This window comes from Melanotaenia boesemani, chromosome 14, assembly GCF_017639745.1.
Source record: "Melanotaenia boesemani isolate fMelBoe1 chromosome 14, fMelBoe1.pri, whole genome shotgun sequence".
Taxonomy (NCBI): domain Eukaryota; kingdom Metazoa; phylum Chordata; class Actinopteri; order Atheriniformes; family Melanotaeniidae; genus Melanotaenia; species Melanotaenia boesemani.
In genome coordinates this window covers 10,382,671-10,402,460 of record NC_055695.1, presented here as the reverse complement: position 1 = coordinate 10,402,460, position 19,790 = coordinate 10,382,671, and the positions used below count along the sequence as shown (strand labels likewise).

At 37.8% G+C, this 19,790-nt stretch overlaps 1 protein-coding gene across 3 annotated transcripts in view; it reads right to left on the bottom strand.

Annotated features, from left to right (window-relative positions):
- anos1b (anosmin 1b) overlaps window positions 1-18,927 on the bottom strand; it is a 55,819-nt gene extending 36,892 nt beyond the window's left edge. For 2 of the 3 annotated variants that reach the window (XM_042007096.1, XM_042007095.1), the window contains exons 1-2: window positions 12,458-12,777; window positions 674-721 (exon numbers count right to left, since the gene is read on the bottom strand). In XM_042007096.1, the coding sequence (XP_041863030.1) occupies window positions 674-721; window positions 12,458-12,634 (225 nt within the window). In that variant the 5' untranslated portion in view covers window positions 12,635-12,777. Of the gene's footprint in view, window positions 1-673; window positions 722-12,457; window positions 12,778-18,831 lie in introns of those variants that run through there. The other variant, XM_042007097.1, reaches the window with a different exon arrangement.
- Between the last annotated feature and the right edge of the window lie 863 nt (window positions 18,928-19,790).

Here is a 19,790-nt window from a genome sequence, read left to right as displayed (position 1 = left end):
CATAAGCCACTGTTACTGAAAAACAGAGCCAAACTGACTTTCTCCCTTTCTGATATAAATCCTGACATCTGCCACAGCATTGCAAGTAGATATAAGTTACTGCAGCTGCTCAGTTTGATTTTACACGTGAGTGAGAACATGGCTATAAAACAACAAAAATATGTTTTTTTTTTCTACTGTGTTTGTTGTAGATTAAAACTGTCTGGTTTAATTAAAACAAACTCAGGTCCTTTGTTGGGTTTTGTTTCTTTGGGTGGTTGTGGGAGTTTTAAATTGGCGAACAAACTGCCAGCATTTCAGAGCAAAAATCTCTGCTCATTCTTTCATGATTTAGCAACCTAGTGTGTATGCTTAGCAACTTTTTGGCTGGGTTTACTTTTGGTTTACTATTTTATATGACCTTTGAGTGGCATTTGAAAACATCCAACCATAGTGCATTTATGTCTGCTTTGTATACTGTATAAACTATTTCTATGTGCATGTGCCTTAGTTAACTGGTAAGAGGGAGTACAGACAGCAACTGGACCCCAGTCTTAACTTCCTCAACAAATAATTGGTAAATAGCAAATGTTATGATTGGATTTAGATTAAGCTAAGGAGTAGTGGTAACTCTGGGACTGACTTGAAGCTATGTTGTCCTCATAGTCTTAGTCCCAAGAGTGAGTTTATTTACCTGAGCACAGCGTCTGTGGTTGTCACACCAAAGCAGAACTTGGTCACTCTGAAAGAGACAGAGAGGATGAGGAAGGATTAAAATAAGCACACACACAGACAGATCATTGTCTCACAGAGAAATCCTGTCTTTGAGAAAATTACAACCCCCACCCCCCCGACAACTGACCTATTCATGTGAGATTTCTGTCTAACATTTAAGGAGACAGAAAGCAAAATATTGTTCATAAAAGGTCACTGACAAAATTACACAACCAGGGCAAAAACCTGTCATGCAGTCAGGCACAGACTCAACCTTTCTCTGATTTACATCATTATCCTCTGGGTGAAAAATGGTTCAACACACCGTGTTTGTGGCTGCAAAGCCAGACAGAGACCACATCAATTGGTAAGATGTATATTTATGTGTGCATGTGTGTGTGTGTGTGTGTGTGTGTTAAAAGTTAACTGGTAAGTGAGTCAAGACCACCAGTAAACATGACTGTAGTAACCACTGAGACAGACGGTGAGGTCATCTCAAGACCACAGGGACAGGCATGTACGTAGATTTTACCAAATCAACATGATTCCCTTATAATTCTTTAGTAGGAATAGCAAATTAATAAAAACATTCCATTTTTGATTGATTTGATATTTAAAGTAAGAGAGAAATAATCAAAATGTGATGTACAATTTATACTAGTGTACACACTGATATAAACACAAAAGCTGAAATGGAAACAGTTTATGTTATTGACTAAGAAGCTATATTTGCCTCATTATGCACTAACTCTTTCTTGGTTTGGCCTTATTAAAGCTGTTTTAATAGTAAATCATTTGATTGTTTTATGATTGAACCAATGCTTCCTGACAGCAATTAATTGCTATAAATGTCATATTATGGTAGATTTACAACGGTATATTACCACATATGACATATTGTTATATATTAATGGTGAGACTGATTTGAAAACAGAGTAATTCAAATACACATTACTATTCAAAGCAGTGGTGTTACAGTGACTTGTTACTTTTAAATTAAAATATGTTAATAAAACTTGTCTTGTTTATTTACTCTTATTGATCAGACTTACTGCCATTTGTAAATAAATAATAATGTATGAGACTTATGTAGAATTTAGTTATCCTTCACACAAACTGTAAATTGTAACTCAGAATACAACATGATACATATGTAATGACAAAAGCTATGCATAGAAAATGGTGATGAGAGCAAACCACAAGTTTCTTAATACACTTTTTCAACATAATACTTTAAAATGATGACTAAAATGATGCCAGTTGTTCAGCAGAGCTGCTGCTCACACTGAAATGCTTTGTCTTCACCAACACAATAATGATGCCATCATCTTACATCAAAACAACTATTAGAATACTTGTGTGAGCAGATATAAGTCTATTTTCATGGGTATACACCTTAAGATCTTTAATCTTCAGTGAGTACGTGATTATGTGAATGTTGGTTAAGCCGCCTTAACAACTCTTAAACCCTCCTCTGAGTGAGCTGTATTTAGCCTGAACCAAGTGCATCGCTTCCCCTCAGGGCTTCGCTTCTCAACATTGCATTTGTGCCTCTGGTGTGATGAGGGTTATGTGGTTGGAGTCTGAGTAACAGTGCTCCAGAGAAAGTTTAAAGAACAGGGTTAAGAGATTTTATGATGCAAGAGATTTTAAATGAACTCTTTTATTCTTAATATTCAACACAAATCCAAAGTCTTAATTCAACAGCTGCTGAACCAGGGTTTGATGAATGAAGGATGATATGCGAATCCAAAAAGCCTTACAATAAAGAATTTCCTCTCCCTGGACCAGCCATGGATATTTAATGATGCTTAAGAAGGAATTATGTCTGCAAGTGTTCAGACAGGTCAGCCAGTAAAGTTAAAATTTGTTTTCTGACTGGCACTTCAGACTTCCAAAACCAACAAATCTAAAGTCATACTCATGTTCTGCAAAGATCATCAACAATATGTAAGAAAATGGCCAGAACTCCAAGTTCTTGGCTAATTTTGTTTGTCACGTTCTTCTCATATTCTCACCCAGTTCATGTGCACTGATACAGCTGCCAACTATTGCTTTGGCTGCCCCGCTGTTGTCTGCAATGGAGATCTGGTCAGTTCAAGTGAGACCAAAGTAAAGAATTTGAGCTGAAGTCATAATGATATTAAGATATTTGAAATAAAGATTATGAGATATAGTCTTGTAAGAAATGCAAAGGTGTTGTTCATGCTCTTTATATCTAAATAAGTATTAATGGTCCACACACCTTTGGCCAGACAGTAATCTGTAATAGACATTAAAAAGGATAAAGCTCCAGCAGCTTCTTAACCAGCTTTCTACAAGAGAGCAGAGGACGAAAGGACCTGAGCATTAAAGCAATAGTTTTATCCCTGATGAATCAATCGGCAACAAGGATAAAGAGAAGTAAATAGGAAGAAAAACTCAGGACCCTGTGTTATTACATCCTTTTAGAGACAGAAATGTTTTTCCCAATCTAAAAAGAACCTGTTTTAGTTTAAAATGGTTCTGCACAGGTGGTATTCATTGCATAAAAAGATGCATTTCTACCATAGGAATATTTTCCAGGAACTAAGGTCTTTGGGGATTCTCTCATCTGGCTCCTAGATTTCCATGGCATGAACCAGCCATTAAACAGAATTTCAGGGGATGGGACGGGTAATGTTAAACATTACCCAACATTTTACTTATGTTTTCTGTCTCATCACAGGAGTAATACCAGAATTATCAAATAAAATATGTTAACTTTAACTGTGCTACAAGAACAAATTATTTCCACAATATAATTTTACACAACAAGTCTGCAAGCAAGTCAAAGAATTTCTTGTATTAGTTTGGGACTGTATAATGTATCGGAACTTGTATTTATTAGGCTAGATTTTAGTGAGAACTACACTAATACTGCCAAGAGTATGGATGGAAAGGTCTCACAGCTGCACTGCAATCTGGCCTGTTAAAAAGGCTGTAAGAATAAACCTAGTGAGCTCATTTTCAAACATTGCATTTTATTCAGCTTAGTGAAATGACACCAAATAGTTTTGAATCCCAATCATATCCATATTAAATATAACTAAATCCACATTGTGGTCTTAGGTCAAAAATTTTGAATGCATTGTGACTTTCGCAGTATCATTTTTCACTGTTCTGCTCTTAGATCTTTGTTCAGGATGAGCCGAACATTCATCAACTAGCAGCGGGATGGAGCAAGAGCAAGAAGAGGATCTGAGTGCAACACACAAATGGTCATACATGTCACATTCCCCCCTCCTTCCTCTGCTGCTGCTCATCCAGATTATCCTCCACTGGTCACTCTGTAACTCCTTCTGTCTTTTATTTGGACCGGCTAGCTCCATTTTTTTGCCAACTCTTATAAAAATGACAGGAGAGGACATGAAAATGGTGGTGATGATAAACTAGATGCTGCAGTCAAAGAACACGAGGAAAGTGAAGACACTTAAACACCTTCAGATTTTCACAGAAATCCCCCCCCCCCCTCCCCCCAATAGGCTTCACATCTTCATCTTCTTTCTTTTTCTGTTTTGCTTGCCAAAACATCCCTCCAGTCTAAGTCCCCCCAATGCATGTTAATGCTCACACATATGAATGTACACTACACTCATCCTGAGTCAATTTCATGGGACATATTTGCTGTCAGAAGCAATTAAGGCAGTTTAGATGGGTCTGTGTGCCTTATGGCTATTAAACGGTGGTCAAAGTGGGGTTTCACGGGGTCTTGGAGTGTGTGTGTGAGAGTCTGTCTGTGGCAAAACAGCTGCACATGTTGAAAAAAGCCTGAGAGGAAGAAACAGGGGATTGGCAGAGTGCGACTAGAAGATGAGAAAAGAAGTTGGACGTACTGAGTCTGAAGGTAAGCAGAGGGAAGGGTTGACACTGAAAAGACCAGAAAGACATAGTCAAAAGAAGATGAAATATGGATATAAATATAAGTTAATAGGAGCAGGGAGGAGACTGAAAATGGTGGGAAGTTGTAGTTGTGAAAAAGGATGCAATAAATTATGGCTCTCGTCTGGCTGACTATTAGTCTTTAGGGTTATTTTATCAATGGGAGGCCAACATTAACAAGTGGGTTTTTTTTTCATCCAAAATGGAACAATTTTAAAATGCAAGTGTAAAACATACGTAAAAGATTTCCAACGGCGTTTTGTGCATGTCATGGTTCATGCACCAATGAAATTCCTACATTTTTGCTCATAAGGCAGCCTATATGAAAAATATCAAGAGAATTTCACCTCAGTTCAGGATATGATGTATGACAGAACAAAAACTTGCAAAACGGCCATTTCATTTTAATGATAGATTTCCACATGGTTGGATTTCATACTAAAAACACCCGGTCCTAAACTTCTTTTAGGTCTGGGATCCACGAGGGAAATCTGTCACGAGAGAGCCATCTGAAACAGAGCTGACCGACTGAGTAAGAAACACTTGCACTAAAGGACTTCCACATGGGACTGATGGCTGCTGAGTCCATAGTAATCATTGCTGAAGAAAAACAAGCTGATATTAGCCACTGACATAAACACACAAGGAGGAACGTGCACAGTCAACATGCATGCGCACAGCTGCACACACCCTTCAATGTTTGAAAGAGAGTGAGATATAAATCACACTTCATCCAGATGCAGCGGTAAAAAGTGTGTGTAGGAGAGCAGAATGAAGTATATGTGCATGTGTGTGTGTTGTGGTCAGTGTTTGTGGTGAGGTGCAGTAGAAAGTCTATTTAACATGAGGCATTAACTCTGCTAATCACACCCAGATGACCAGAAGCAAACAGCTATGGTGTGTGTTGTGTGTATGTGTGACGGATGTATCATGACTAACCTCCACTCAACATAATATAAAGTTTGTTTCCCAAAAAACCCACGTTGAGGACTCAGTATTCCCGTCAAAGACTCAGTAATTAGCTTATGTGTGCATTTAGATGCTCATGTGTCCACAAAAGTGTGGTCTCCCACATCAAAAAAAAAAAAAAAATTTAAACAGACGCATCAAGGTGACAAAAGAATGTTTTATGATAAAATTTTGTTAATTTGATTGTAGGAGCAAAGTAAGTTAGAAAGGTCATCATATCCACAAGCATTGGGAGTACAGAGAACCATGACTTGGACTACCTGGATGTGAATTGCTGCCCAATGTGAGTTGCACATGCAGGAGGGCAAACAATCTATTGCGCTGAAGGTCATCTATCTTTAGGCCTTAGCTTTCTTCTGTCTTACTAGAGGCACATGCTGCAGATGGACCAAGATCACCAGGGCACCAGAACACACACGAATGCTTGTACACATGCATTTGAACATACTTCATTCATTTATTATTATAATCTTTCATGTCCTCCCAGCTCTATAATGGGCTATGTATTGCTAATACATAACATACAGACAAAGATAATAATCACATGTCTGGAAAGAGTGTGACTGGCTGTAGTTAGATATTTAAGGTGCACAATATAAACCATTCTTTTTAAGCTCAATTGTAATGCCATAGAAAACTGTCACGAAGGAAATAAAGTGAGAAGAGCAGTGGATTTAGGTATCATATGTAATGTGCCAATACACTTTTGATGTGGTAAAAGTATATCGCTATCCATCTTTCTTAATGCAGCTAAAGGAACAAAGTACCTTCTCATTCCAGCTCTGATTTACTGCCTTGGAATTTCTTATCCTGGTTTCAGGTGAAAGTCAGTTCTACATCACCACAGTTTTATCACCATCTGTCGCTGGTTTTACTGATCAAATGACAGAGCAGTCACAAAGCTGCAGGGGCTTAATCTCCAAGGTGAATCACACAAGCCTTTGTCTCATGCCGCCACTCACCCCTATGCCTGTCTCTCTGCTTGTCTGTCTGCCTACATATCAGTCCAGTCCTCCATCCTGCGTATCATTTTGCGAGGGTGTCTGTCCTCATAAATGTCTATCACACCTGTCTGTGTGTCTATCTGCCTGCTCTCTCATCTTTCCAGGCCTCCGCTTGTCTTCATGCTTGACCAAATTTGCCTACCTGCCTTTAGCTCTCTCTCTCTCTCTCTCTCTCTCTCTCCATATATATATATATATATATATATATATATATATATATATATATGTATGTGTGTGTGTGTGTGTGTGTATCTCCTCATCTGTCTCCATGCAACCTGACCTGACCGTTGTCTTTCTCAGAAAGTCTTTCTCAGAGCGTGACTGACCTCTGGACTCATTTGAGTTACCTACCGCAGAGCAGCAGGGACACACAAATACACCCATATGAATGCAAACACACATTAACATGAATGCACAGGCGGGTAATTCAGCCTCAGTTTCATTTCTGGCTTGAACCTTAAACTATCGGCACATCAGCCTCGCAGACTTAGCGAGTGTCAAGGAGTCTAATCTGATCGACTACATATACACAAAAAGATCCAACTTTGCAGGCGAGGCTGGAGTTTTTTCTTATTCTTAGCAGTTTACATCAAGGAGGAATTTGGGAATATGACAACATACCAACATACACACATGTGCACTCTCTCACACACAAAGGAGCTATAATTACACTATTACACCATACAAGGGAAAGTAGTGGAAAACCCAGAGAACGAGGTGTAAATACAAAACTGGTGATTCACATTCTAGTGGCAACACACTAGCCACACACACACTTATACAGATACAGAGCCAAAAACACAGGGCTCACCCACATGAAACCAGAGGAAGCAATATGTGTGTTTGTGTCTTAGTGTGTGGTGACAGAGGAGGATGAGCACAGCTGTTTGCCCTTACTGATGGTGCCATTGCTGGAGCTGTTATCAAAAAGGATTTTTATTTTCTTTCCAACGTCACGCTCTTTAAATGACTGAATGCTCTAACATACAGTCTCTCCCACACATCAATCACTCTGCTCGCCTTCTGAACTGTCCTATAAAAGGATCAGGGAGTGATGATGTACTCCAGGATGTGGCTAAGAGGAATCTTTTTTGTCCGTGTTGCAAATATATGCAGAAATTTCTCTGCCTAACTTGACTCTAGAAGGATTTCTGAGTCATTTTTAGTTTGTTTTTTCTTTGTTTTTTGTTTTTTTATTTGTCTTTTTTTGTTTGTTTGTTTTGCTGCCCTGTTCATGAATTGAACTTTGTGTCATTTTAATATAATAATAATCTGATGTTTCTGTTGGAATTATTGGCCAAATGATGGCGGCACGATGTTGATATCTGACACATAAAAAACTCAAGAAGTTTCTCTACAAAACACAAAGTTGCAGATTTGATTTGATTCAATTCTGAATGGGTGAGTTCAGCATAAGTTGAGTTTTAAAACAGACAGATTTTCACCCAGCCTGCTCCACCATCCACTTTAGAGTGTGGATGCAAAGAGAGAGCGAAGACTTATAGTAGGATTACAGGGAACAATAAGATCTTACAGGGAGCTATACTATTTTGGGCTTTGAAAGGCATAAGGAGGATCTTAAATTCTATTCTAAATTTTAGTGGGAACCAATGCAGAAAGGCTAACACAAGGGAAATGTGGTCTCTTTTTGCAGTGTCAGTCAATATTATGGCAACAACACTCTGGATGAACTGGAAAACTAAGGGAGTCATTTGGACTCCATGATAAAATCAAATTGCAATAATCTAGTCTGGATGTAATGAATGTGTGGAGCTGTTTCTCTGCATCACTTTGAGATACTATGTTCTAGGGCTGGGCGATATGGCCTAAAAATAAAATCTCCGATTTTTTATAACCAAATCCGATTTCCGATTTTAATCGATTTTTTTTCCTTTTCTTTTACAAAACATAAATAAACTTATTAAAAACATTCATTTGTTTATATAGATGAATGCTAGCAAAAATAAAGCATATAATGTCATAGCTCTTCCACCATATAAACAACTTCATATCTTACATTGAAATATGTGACACAATGCATCCGTGATCGCTTTCCATCTGGATCCTTATCATACAGGATCCACTGCAGAAATAATTCCCCTGATGAAGGTTGTCTCTTAACTAGTGTTTGTGGGTTAAGTTGACTTCTGCATCTCATAGAGAGCAGCATTTCTCACTGCAGTTATATGCACAGCTAAATCCCAGGCGTGAGTGACGGTCACTTTACTGAAAATCTGTCAGACAAACACCGTTCTGGTGTGGAGGGAGGGCTAAATCTGCTGCTAACTAACTATGGAAAAAAATCCCGATTTTCAAAAAAATTAATCTCCAGAAATGGAAAATTCGATTTATCGATTTTATCGATTAATCGCCCAGCTCTACTATGTTCATAATTTTGGCAATAATTCACAATTGGAACAAGTCAGATCTAAGAACCTGTTTAATATAAGAGGTAAAGGAAAGTCCTGATCAAAAGTAACCAAAAAACATCTTCACAGTAGTCCTGGAAGCCAAAGCAAGGCATGCCATCCAGAGTTAATATCCAGTTGGATAGTAAGGGTTGAGGGCAAAAAACAATGACCTAAGTTTTGCGTAGGTACAAAAGTAATAAACTACAGGTCATCCAAACCTTATATCTTGTAGACAAACATAACTTTAGAGACACATTGGTTTTCAAAGTTTTCATAAATAGAGCTGGCTTCAACAGCATATCAGTATGTCTCATTTTGTAATATTTTCTAAAGGAATCATTTGGGGGAGGACACATTTGGTCCAAAGCAGTTTCAGTGCTATGATGTACTCTAAATCCAGACTGAAATGCTTCTTAAAGATCATTATTATATAAATGGGTGCATATTTGATTTAAAACAAATGTTTGGACTATTTTCAAACAAAAAAGAAGCTTAGATATTGGTCTGTGATTGGCAAAAACATCATAATCAACAGCAACGGTTTATATCATTCTGTGGTATACAAGTAGTAAGATGAGAAAAATGGATTTGATTGGGGAAAAGAAGTGAGATGCAAGACTTCTTTGAAAAGTCTAGTTGGGATAAAATCCAACCTACATGTTGAGGATTTAAAAGCCTTGATTGCAGACATCACCTCAGATAGACTAATATGGGGGAAAAAATGTAAGTAAGAAAATCCAAATTTCATCATTTTGTAGGATGAAACAACTGAATTTGCATCAGTTATGGGACAGGAAATGTTCATTGTTCAGAAAATCATTACAGTTCTGCACAGAAGGGGTGCACGGTTCAACAGCTCTATGGCTCATAAAAATAAGAAAAGATAAGACATCACAACCGAAGGGATGACGCTGCAGAATCAAGCTGTGTCTTCACAGTAACGCACAAACCAGTTTATGAAATACATTTCTGAATTCTTAAGCAGTTTCCCCACTGAAGGACTAATAAAGGTTTCTTATTCTTGAAAAAGAATAAACAATGACTCTGATATTTTCCCTTTTTGGTATAAACATATATTCAAGTTAAGTCAAGGTTTGTTTTCTGCAGCACATTTAAAACCAACCTCAAACGACTAAAAAGATGTGGAAGCAGAGTTTTAAGATGGTCGAAGGTCTGGCAGCCATTAATTTAAAATTTAGACTGTTCCACAGATAAGCAGCCACCACTGAAAAAGCTCTGTTCAGTTCTATAGTTATATATCTACATACTATATATTGCAGTGTGAAATGGTGCATGTATTTGCACTGAACAATTATGGTACAAACATAACTTCTCATAACTTCTCAGGTGCATATGAAGAAACACTTACAGCACACTAAGTCAGATGTTGGTGTCCTTATAATGTATTAGCAAAACAAAACAGGAAGATGACAGTCCAGTCCTTCTCGCTGCAGTATTTCAAGAAATTGAATCGACCGCCCTGCATATTGAGGCTGTGATTTAGATTTTCCCAAAGCAATAACTAGATGCTATAAACAATAAGTCTGTGTGCAACCACAATGCGCTGCCTTTTCCATATGGAATAGTCAGAGATAGGAGGGAAATAGCAAGTTCTGTTTTACAAATGTCTCACACATTTGCACATTATAAAACTGATCAGTCTAATACTTTGAATAAAAAATATATAACTGTTTAGCAGGTAAAGTGACACTTTTAATGTGATGGGGTTTTTTAGGAGGGGTGGGAATTTTGGGATATTTTCTCAAAAGACGCCCTCTAAGTGTAAAGACTTCACAAACGCTCATTAATGATTTTGAAATTTTTAAACAAGAATTTACAGTCAAACCTAACAGGAATGCAACATTTCTGGTTTCACAGTATTTAGGTCTGGCTTGCTCGCCACCTCCCGGTCTTCCTTCCCTTGCTGCTGTTTCATGTTGCACATTTGACTACTGCAATCCACTTAATAAAATTTTAAACCAAATATTCCCTTTCTCACACCTCAGTTCCAGAAAGCCCACCACACACATGCACACAAATACACTTATACAGATCTCAGTGCTGCAAAGTCATCCAGGGGCCACCCTCATTACCCAGTGTGCAGGTGGTGGAGCCCATGCTAGATGGACAAGGACCAGACCAAAACTTTGTTTTACACAAGATCATATGCAAACCCATACACACATGCAGACTTTCTTCTACACACCTCAGAGCCATTGGGGCTGAACTTTGTGGTAATGACTTTCCCACCCACTACACAGCATGCACATGTTGAAGCCGTTAACGATAAGTGGCTTTTCAAACTTGGTAACGTCCTAATGTCCCTGTTAATCTAACATTCCTCACTACAAAGCCTGCAGTACATGAGCCAAGAATTTCTATGAGATGAACAATTTTTTTTTTTTAACTATTAAACGTTACACCAAAAGATGTTTGGCTGTTTATCTGGTGAGCACTAACAGGGGCAACTTAAGTTTGAGCAACATCCAAACATTTGTTGTCCCAAACTTTCTCATGTAAGTCTAATAAAAATAAAAAAAAAACAAGATCTGAGGGCAGATCACAAAGGTCTCTCTGATTAATAATTAAGATATTAAGTGCTGCATTGAGCTTTTCGTTTGTTCAGGACACCTCTATAAAGACTTTACAGTGGCCCTAAGTGGCATTATATAAGTCGAATAATAGAGTAAAGCACAGTTCATTAAAAAACTTTAATACTGACTTCACATTTATAATTACCACATATTATATTTCTTCAGCAAGTAACAAGCTATTACTAGGAGTGCAGCTGGTGTGGTTTTTGACCAATCAGAACAGAAAACAAGAAATTTCTGGACGCAAGTTATAGCTTTTGAAGTACACCCATCACTGAATACAGATCCAACTTTTGTAGATAATGCTGCAAAACCACAGCATGATCATTATGACTGCGTATTAGCAATTAAGTTCAAGCCCTCAGATTTACACCCCTCACTGCTGACTACACCTGATTAATTCAAGATGCTCACATTTAGCCCTACTTCTGTTAGTTTCCCCTTTTCATATTATGATGGAGAATGGGGTGCTTCAAGTTTAAAATAAATAAATAATAGCTGTTACAACATTTAGTTGCTGCTGCACAACTGCGATGTCTATGCCACAAACAAAATCTCTCTGATCTGTAATATTACAGACCAGAGCTTTTAGCAGTGTTATTTCAAATAGTCTTTATAACCAAGAAAATACAGTTTAAACTTTTAAGAGAGGGTTTCGGGGTAAACCGTCAAAAATTGGAAAGGTAAACTATTTAATAGTTTACCTTTTTGGCGTTATTTAAGCACATGACTCACATTGTGTTTTTGAGATAGGTGTGATCACATTGTGTGTATTTTATAACACTGTATTAAACACCGTACTTTGTGTACGCAGGTGGTCATGATGTGGTCATGGCGTCTAGTAGGTAAATACATTAAATAAGATGTGGGGCAACGGTTGCTATACCTGGAGGTGTCTGAAGGCAACGGTAAGCTGGGTCATGTGCAGACTGAGGCACCTGGATGTGCATCTGGCGCTGTTGATTTTCTCCTGAACATCCTCGGGTTCCGGTGAACTCCTGCGAGCGCGAGCCACGGCCAACACTGCGCAGAGCAGCACCACACCGGTCCGACGAACTGACATGGCACCAGAAGTAAACGCAAGAACGAACGGACAAACAGATGAAACGGCGGAGTTTTCCTCTCAAGTCTTCGGCTTGGTGGTGTCCTGCTCTCGCGAGCCTGTAAGTTCAGAATAAGCCCATTTGAGCGCAGCTCCTGCCTGCGCGCGAGCAGGGAATGGAGCGGCTCTGCCCTCCTCGCGGACACTCCCACCACCGGTACGAGTGCGGCCACGCGGAGTCATAATGCTCTTCATCCTTATTATCCGTATTTTTTTTTTTTTTTTTACCATTTTCTTAACTCAAAGCAACTTATGCAATTGTCGTTATAACCATTTTGCGGTGTAATGCGTTTATCATTATCTTCTTTATGACTGTCATCATTTCCCTCCCTCACTTTCATCCTCATCATTTCAGTTTATTTATTTATTTGTTGCATCCTTGGTAATTACCCCCATCATAATTAGTTTTAGAATAGAAATAGGTAACGGGAGGTTTAAAGTCAGCTTGCAGTTGGTAGGTCACCTTTTTGACAAGTAGTTAAGGCACAGGTGAAAAAAAGAAAATTATTCCAAAATGGTGACCGGTCATTATACATCAAGCTTTTCTTGAGCGATGCTTCCACCAAGCCACAGTCTTTTTCTACTAGCTTGTCTTCCCTCATCAGTGATATGTTTTAATGATCTTGCTTTGTGTTCTTGGTTTGGCCTAGAAAATTATCTGGCCATGTATTGTCTAAATCTAGGGTCACATGGGGTCATGAGCCTGTCCCAGCTGTCATTGGGGAGAGGCAGGCTATTCCCCGGACAGCCTTCCACTCTATGACTCAGCTAACACAGCACAAATTATACAAGTGATATGAACATTATAATTCTAATTAATCTCACACTGGAATAATTTTCATGTCTTCAACTTCCACTGCATCTTCATTTTCATTATAGTGTCACATACATACAAAATTACAATGTTATCATGTTCTTTGCTTTATTTTTTGTTTTTTTCATGGGCACCTTCATACTTAATTCCAATGTTTTTTTCATTTTAATTTCTAGGCTTCTATTCTCACTGTCATGTTAAATGTAGCGTTCAGCCTTATAACATCACTGAGATCATCAAATTGCATATTGAATCCGTGATTTCTTTATATCATCATTCTGTTGCAGCTCAGAATGCAGGATAAAGTTCAGCCTAAGTAAAAGAGGAAAATATCCATTAACTGCAGGCAAACAGACACAAGAAAGCCCTCCAGGGAATACAAATAAGGGGTCTGAATGGTGAACCAGTAGTGTAAGTACTAAGGGAACTAATTAGGAAAGTGGTTTCAGGTTAGCAGAGAGACTAGAGAGATGAGCTAACGCCACTGGAGGGGAAACCAGGACAGGAATAGACAATGAAAACAGAAAGGAAAACCATGACACATCACCTGCACTTTTTCATGCTTTATCTTTGCACTTTATCAACTATAATATCTTCATCATCATCCTCACCTACAACATGGTGACCAGAAGCAACATGTTGATCCCTAAAATAAATCTGTGAAAGTTCAAAAGAAATCAAACTAATACATAATCATACATCAGGAGAGTCAGTGCAGTGAAGTAACAGTACAGTCTAATGTTTTGCTCGGCAGGCTATACTTCTAGGCCTATTAACACTTTACCATTACTGTTACAAAAAACAAACTCTCCTTTATAGTCTGGGAACCCTCTCCAAGAGTAGTTATTGGAGCAATAAAAGAGCATTTATTAATGGGAAAGAGACTTGAAGAATGTGTTGAGGTTGGTTCCTGTCACAGAGCCAGTCAGAGTGTTAGTCACCACTTTTTGACAGCAACATCAGAGCCAAGTGGAGTTTTGTAGGACCAGGGCCAAGTAAAGATGTTTAGGACACGGGACTGAAAGCCCTGTTTGTTTACATGAAACCGTAGCTCAGCAGAGGAGTCATCTCTGCTGGCAATGAAACGTAAAAAGAGTCACCTAGGTTTTGATTTAGGGGAAATGGAGTCGTATAAATATTTAGTAAGGACTGGCAGGACTGTTATTGGCCCTGCAGTGGAAACCAGACTGTTCATTCTGTTTTGTACAGAAAGGCACGTATACTGTAGGTTAGTTGACAGTCTTGGCTTGTTAACCCCCAACACAAAGAAATCCAGGTCTGTAACTTAAGATCTCAGTTAATCACATCATAATTCCCCTCATAGGCCACAGTGATGTGCTTCACTATTTAGCTTGATTTATTCAACCAGAAGATGAAAACCAAGAGAAAATTTTCACTCAAGTTCCATATTGGTGAAAAGCATCCTGACATTTGAGAAACATGAGCCAGCATATGTTCTGTTGATTAACTAATTCATAATTAAAGAAAAAGACTGTTTAAAATTTGGCTACTAATATACTCCCTCATCATGGACTGTGCAGAGTTAATGTGGACACATGTTTATAGAGCTTCAACCAGAGTGATTCCTCTTTCACTTTAAGTTTGAGAGGCCTGGTTTTGTCAGATATTTCTTGAGAAAGGGTCAAATGGGACACATGAAAAGATTGAAAAAATGGCCAAAATTCAGGGTAATGGACACATTTTCTTGACTCTATCACCAGTTCATCTTGTCAACTGATGTTTTACGACAGGACCCTGAAGGATCTCCGGCTTTCATAACAGAACTGCATTAAACAACCATGAGAGAAGCAAGAGGGAAGACTCATTTGTCTAAACTAAATATTTTTTTTTACACAGGCTTACTGCCTTTCATTGGCAAAAGAGAGGAAAAATATCATTAAAAGATTGAAATCAGAAAAGAAAAATCTATAATGCAGAAGATTACAAAATAATCAGTGAAGGAATGCTATTTATAGGCAGTGGAAGAAAAAATGTCTTAAGCTTAGTTATAAAATAAATTGGCTACAGTTTGAGAAATTCTAAGTCTTAAGAGTAGCAGAATCCAGCAGTGCAGCATATTGGCCAAAACCAATTCACATGGTTTGGAACTGGGCACCATTAAATTAGCAAATTCAGCTTTAACTTTTTAACCAAGCGAAACTTATACTCAATAAATAGTTGATAATTAGGGTGCATCGAGGAAAAAAAGTAAGTCACTGTATTCATGCATGCACACACAGTAGCAGCCCTTTATGTAGATGACCACAGTAGTATTTTTACATTTTCATAGAACACCCTGTTCAAATTTCTGAACAGACCATCTGCAAATAAAAAAAAAATCACCCAACTCATATTTATTATTAGACATGCATATGCTGCCTGTTCAGATCAGCCAGTTGATTGAAGCCAAAGGTCTTTGAATTCCCAGTAACAGGGTAGAAAGTGGTGCACAGACAGCTACAAATGAAGAAGGACAGAAAAAGAGTACACAGGAGACAGAGACTTAAAGGAATGACAAGACCAATAGACAGAGATGGCAACAGATATATGAAACACTAAGCCACAATCTAAGCTCTTTAGCTACATAATTTAGTAAAGCTAAATTCAATCAAACAGAACCTAATAATATTAATTCCCAAAGACATATTACATTGTTGCTGTATAAAATTGTGGAGAACAAATAAAGGCATGTTGGGAAGTGGGAATAGTGGCTGAGAAATAGGCATTAATAAATGTTTGCAGGCATGATGTCACATAGCACAAATAATCACTTTCAATAAACAACAAGACTAGAAACTCAAAGTCAGAAGTTCAATATGCAGATGTCAGAGATACAACTTTCCATTATAATGTCCAAGACTCTTTTCTTATCAATCACTGCAATCCCTCCTCCGTTCCTCTTACTATTCTGTTTGCAGTCCCTGTCTGGCTGCATGCTCTGAAAGCAGGAGAAGAGAAGCATTGGCGTGTAGTATGTTCTTACAGACGTGTCTTAGTAAAAAGCATAACTCAGCATTACTGATATTCTCACTGTCAAGAATCTTGCATTCCTGTGACAGTCAGTGGAAGAAATGGTTTAAACTTCCTCCTTCTTTCTCTCTGTTTTGTTCCTACATCCTATACATCTCCACTATTAACTCGGTTTCTTTTGGGTTTTATTCCAGGCTCAGCCAGTTACTCCAAGTGTTAGCCTAGTTACGCATCTTAAAAGACTTTTAAAAAATTGCTCAGGATTCAAGCCAGTTTGGAAAAAATGAAAAATTCAGTAGCAAATCTCAAAAGGTACAAAGAAAGAGAAAATCTGAGCCACTGAAACAGACTGCCATTAATGAGGCACCATTCTTCAACTAATTCTTACATTCTGAAAGCTCATTCTGTGGCCTTGAGGCTTTTAATAAACAGGTGAAGTTGTAGTTTAAAAACGGCAACACTTGCAAAACTAAAATCAAAAAAGTTCGTGTTTAATTCCCTTTCTGACCACTATCTGCAACTACACCAGTCCCCACAAGAAACGGATCATTACAAAACATGAAAGGCTGTATGGTTGAGAACATGCATCGTATTGTATACTGTAACTGCTGTGAGTTAATGTTTAATTTGTGAGCAATTAATGTGTTAATGTGTTATCTCTCCTTGAAAGAGATAACACATTAATCTTACATTGAACTGAAGGTGCTACAACCAACCTTGTGATCTCACTAATGAGATTACGACCTTCATTTGCATCTAAATCCTGCATTTTCTTTTCTGACAGAAGTTTAAATATAATATAGTTAAGGAAAATTGAAACAAAATAGGAAATTTACTACAATGATTAAAGTAACGACTTTTGGACAAGAAAGATATGAGTTTTTTTGGTTCACTAATAAAGACATATGCACCTGTTTCCACCTGTGTTGTTTAAAATTTACAAGAAAGATTGTTTAATGATTCAACAGTGGAGGCTATTCTGCTAGAAGAAGTTCTCTGATAGTGACACTGTAAAAAGCCTGTTTGAGATTTGACTGTTGGACTTTCACCAAACCACATAAATACTAAACCAAATAAATGAACCGTTTTCATGGACTCCAAAGCAGGAAAGGTGTTTACAATTTTGAATATGGTCTATGAGTATTTACTACTTTAAGCGTCTAATCCAAAATATGTCATCTACTGAATCCCCATGTATTTAGTTGTTTCAGTCTCAACTACGTGTTATCATTCCTGTCCAAGATTAGTGAGGTGGTCATAGATTATTCCTTGCAGCTGGTGCTACTCACAGCTCATCTGTTATTCATCTGATTTCTGTTACCTCTGAAGTCCTCAACAGAAACAGTTTTAAAGCCAAGCACAAGTTTAGCAACAGCACTAAAGGGTGTATAGTTTTTAATGTAAGCACTAACCATGCTTCTTTACATTAAAAAAATATTATTAATTTTTAAAATATCACTTCCAAGCATGTCTGAAGATATTCAGAAATACTGCATTGTGTCTGCTGTTGTTTCAGGACCACAACTTCACTGACTCCTGGTTAGGTCACAAACCTCATATACATTTTTCTAGTCTTCAGTCCCTTCATTCCTGTGTCCCTTTGTGGTTGTCAGATCATTCTGCTCTCATACTATATACATAAATCTGTGGCCCATAAGTTTGTTATAATACACCACACCAGCCTGAGGGCTTTTCAAGACAGAGCCGTTAGTGTGGAAGTCTCCCACCCCACCTTCAAAAAACATATTTACTTGTGTTACTATAGTTTCCCCTGCAGCTGTTGTCACTGTTATTTCCTGTTCTTTCTATATATGGAAGCTATCTTTGGGTTACTTAAAGGCCTTTTACATGCACAAACTGGCATTGTTATAATAGCAGTAGAATTATAAAAACTCTGAGACTTGAAGAGATGCAAAACTGCACAATACTGAAATACTGACCTAAACACTTCAGAAATTATACTTGAGTACGATAGTGAAGTTACCTTCCACCACGCCTCACCACATCTACTTCCAAAGTAGAGTCCTTATGTGTTGAGACCAGAGTAAGATGTAATGGAGCAACAGGGTCCCTATGTGGCACTAAACAGTAATTGCACTTTTAGTTAATCAAGCAAGCTAACTTTATTTATAAAAACACTTTACGACAGCAACCACCGAACAAAGTGCTGAACAAAAAAATAACTAAAACATTAAATAATAAAAGACAAGACAATTAAATCAGTACAAAAAAAAAAAAAAAACTAAGCAAGAAAACAATACAAATAAAAACAATACAAGCAATTAAAGCAAACTCATACTTGGTGAAACACCAATGAAAAGATGTGGGCTTTAAGAAGGGATTTAAAACTGGACAGTAGTGAAGCCTGTCTGACCTGCAGTGGCGAAGAGTTCCACAGCTCTGGTCCCGCCATAGAAAAGGCCCTGTCCACTCTGACCTTCATCCGCGTCCTTGTCATCTCCAGGAGCACCTGATCCGCTGACCGGAGGATAAATAATAAAGGAATATTCTGTGTACAATACTCAGTTGTTATTTTATAGGCAACTTTAGTTTATATCTAACAATTTTAATTCACAAAGACATCTGAAAGTCCTTTACATGGATCATTATTAACTCCAACAGAGAATATCATAGAAATACCACATTAAATTTCTCTGAAGACATACATAAGACAGTAAGACTGTACAGATGAGTGTGAAGTCCCGCAATGGTTCCTAATGCATGGGTAAAAATGCTAAAGAGGTAACTAATTGCATTGATTTTCACAACATAATGAAACTAAAAGTAACAGTAAATTTGTTTTATCTATTTTTCTTGTCTTTAGGTTAAAAAGTGTGTGTATATGTGTGTGTGTGTGTATGTGTGTTCCCCCCACCCCCACATGATTTTCCAAAAATCCACATCCACATCCCATAGAACAAAGTCTGTCTATCCTCTTTGGAAAAGGTTCATGTTTTTCTTTTTTTTAAAACCTAAAAACAGAAATAAAAAATATGGTTCTTCAAAAATGACAGCAAATTTCCTACAGTAGATATTTATCAAATATTATAAATAGTCTTCTTTTAGAAGGCCTCATAACATTTGCGGCTTTAAACGAGTTTCATTTAGCTGGTCTGAGGGGAAAACGGCTCATTGGATTGTTTGCACACCACTGTCCTAAACAGTAGATGGAGCTAAGAAAAATGGTACAAAAGCTATTGATCATTAGGGAGAATTCTGCACACCCTCTACATAACAGAATGATCAAGCAAAAAGGTGAGTTTAGTATGTACATGAGGTCACAGCAACTCCTCTAGACCAGAGGTAGGCAACTCCTGCAGAGCTGCAGTCCTG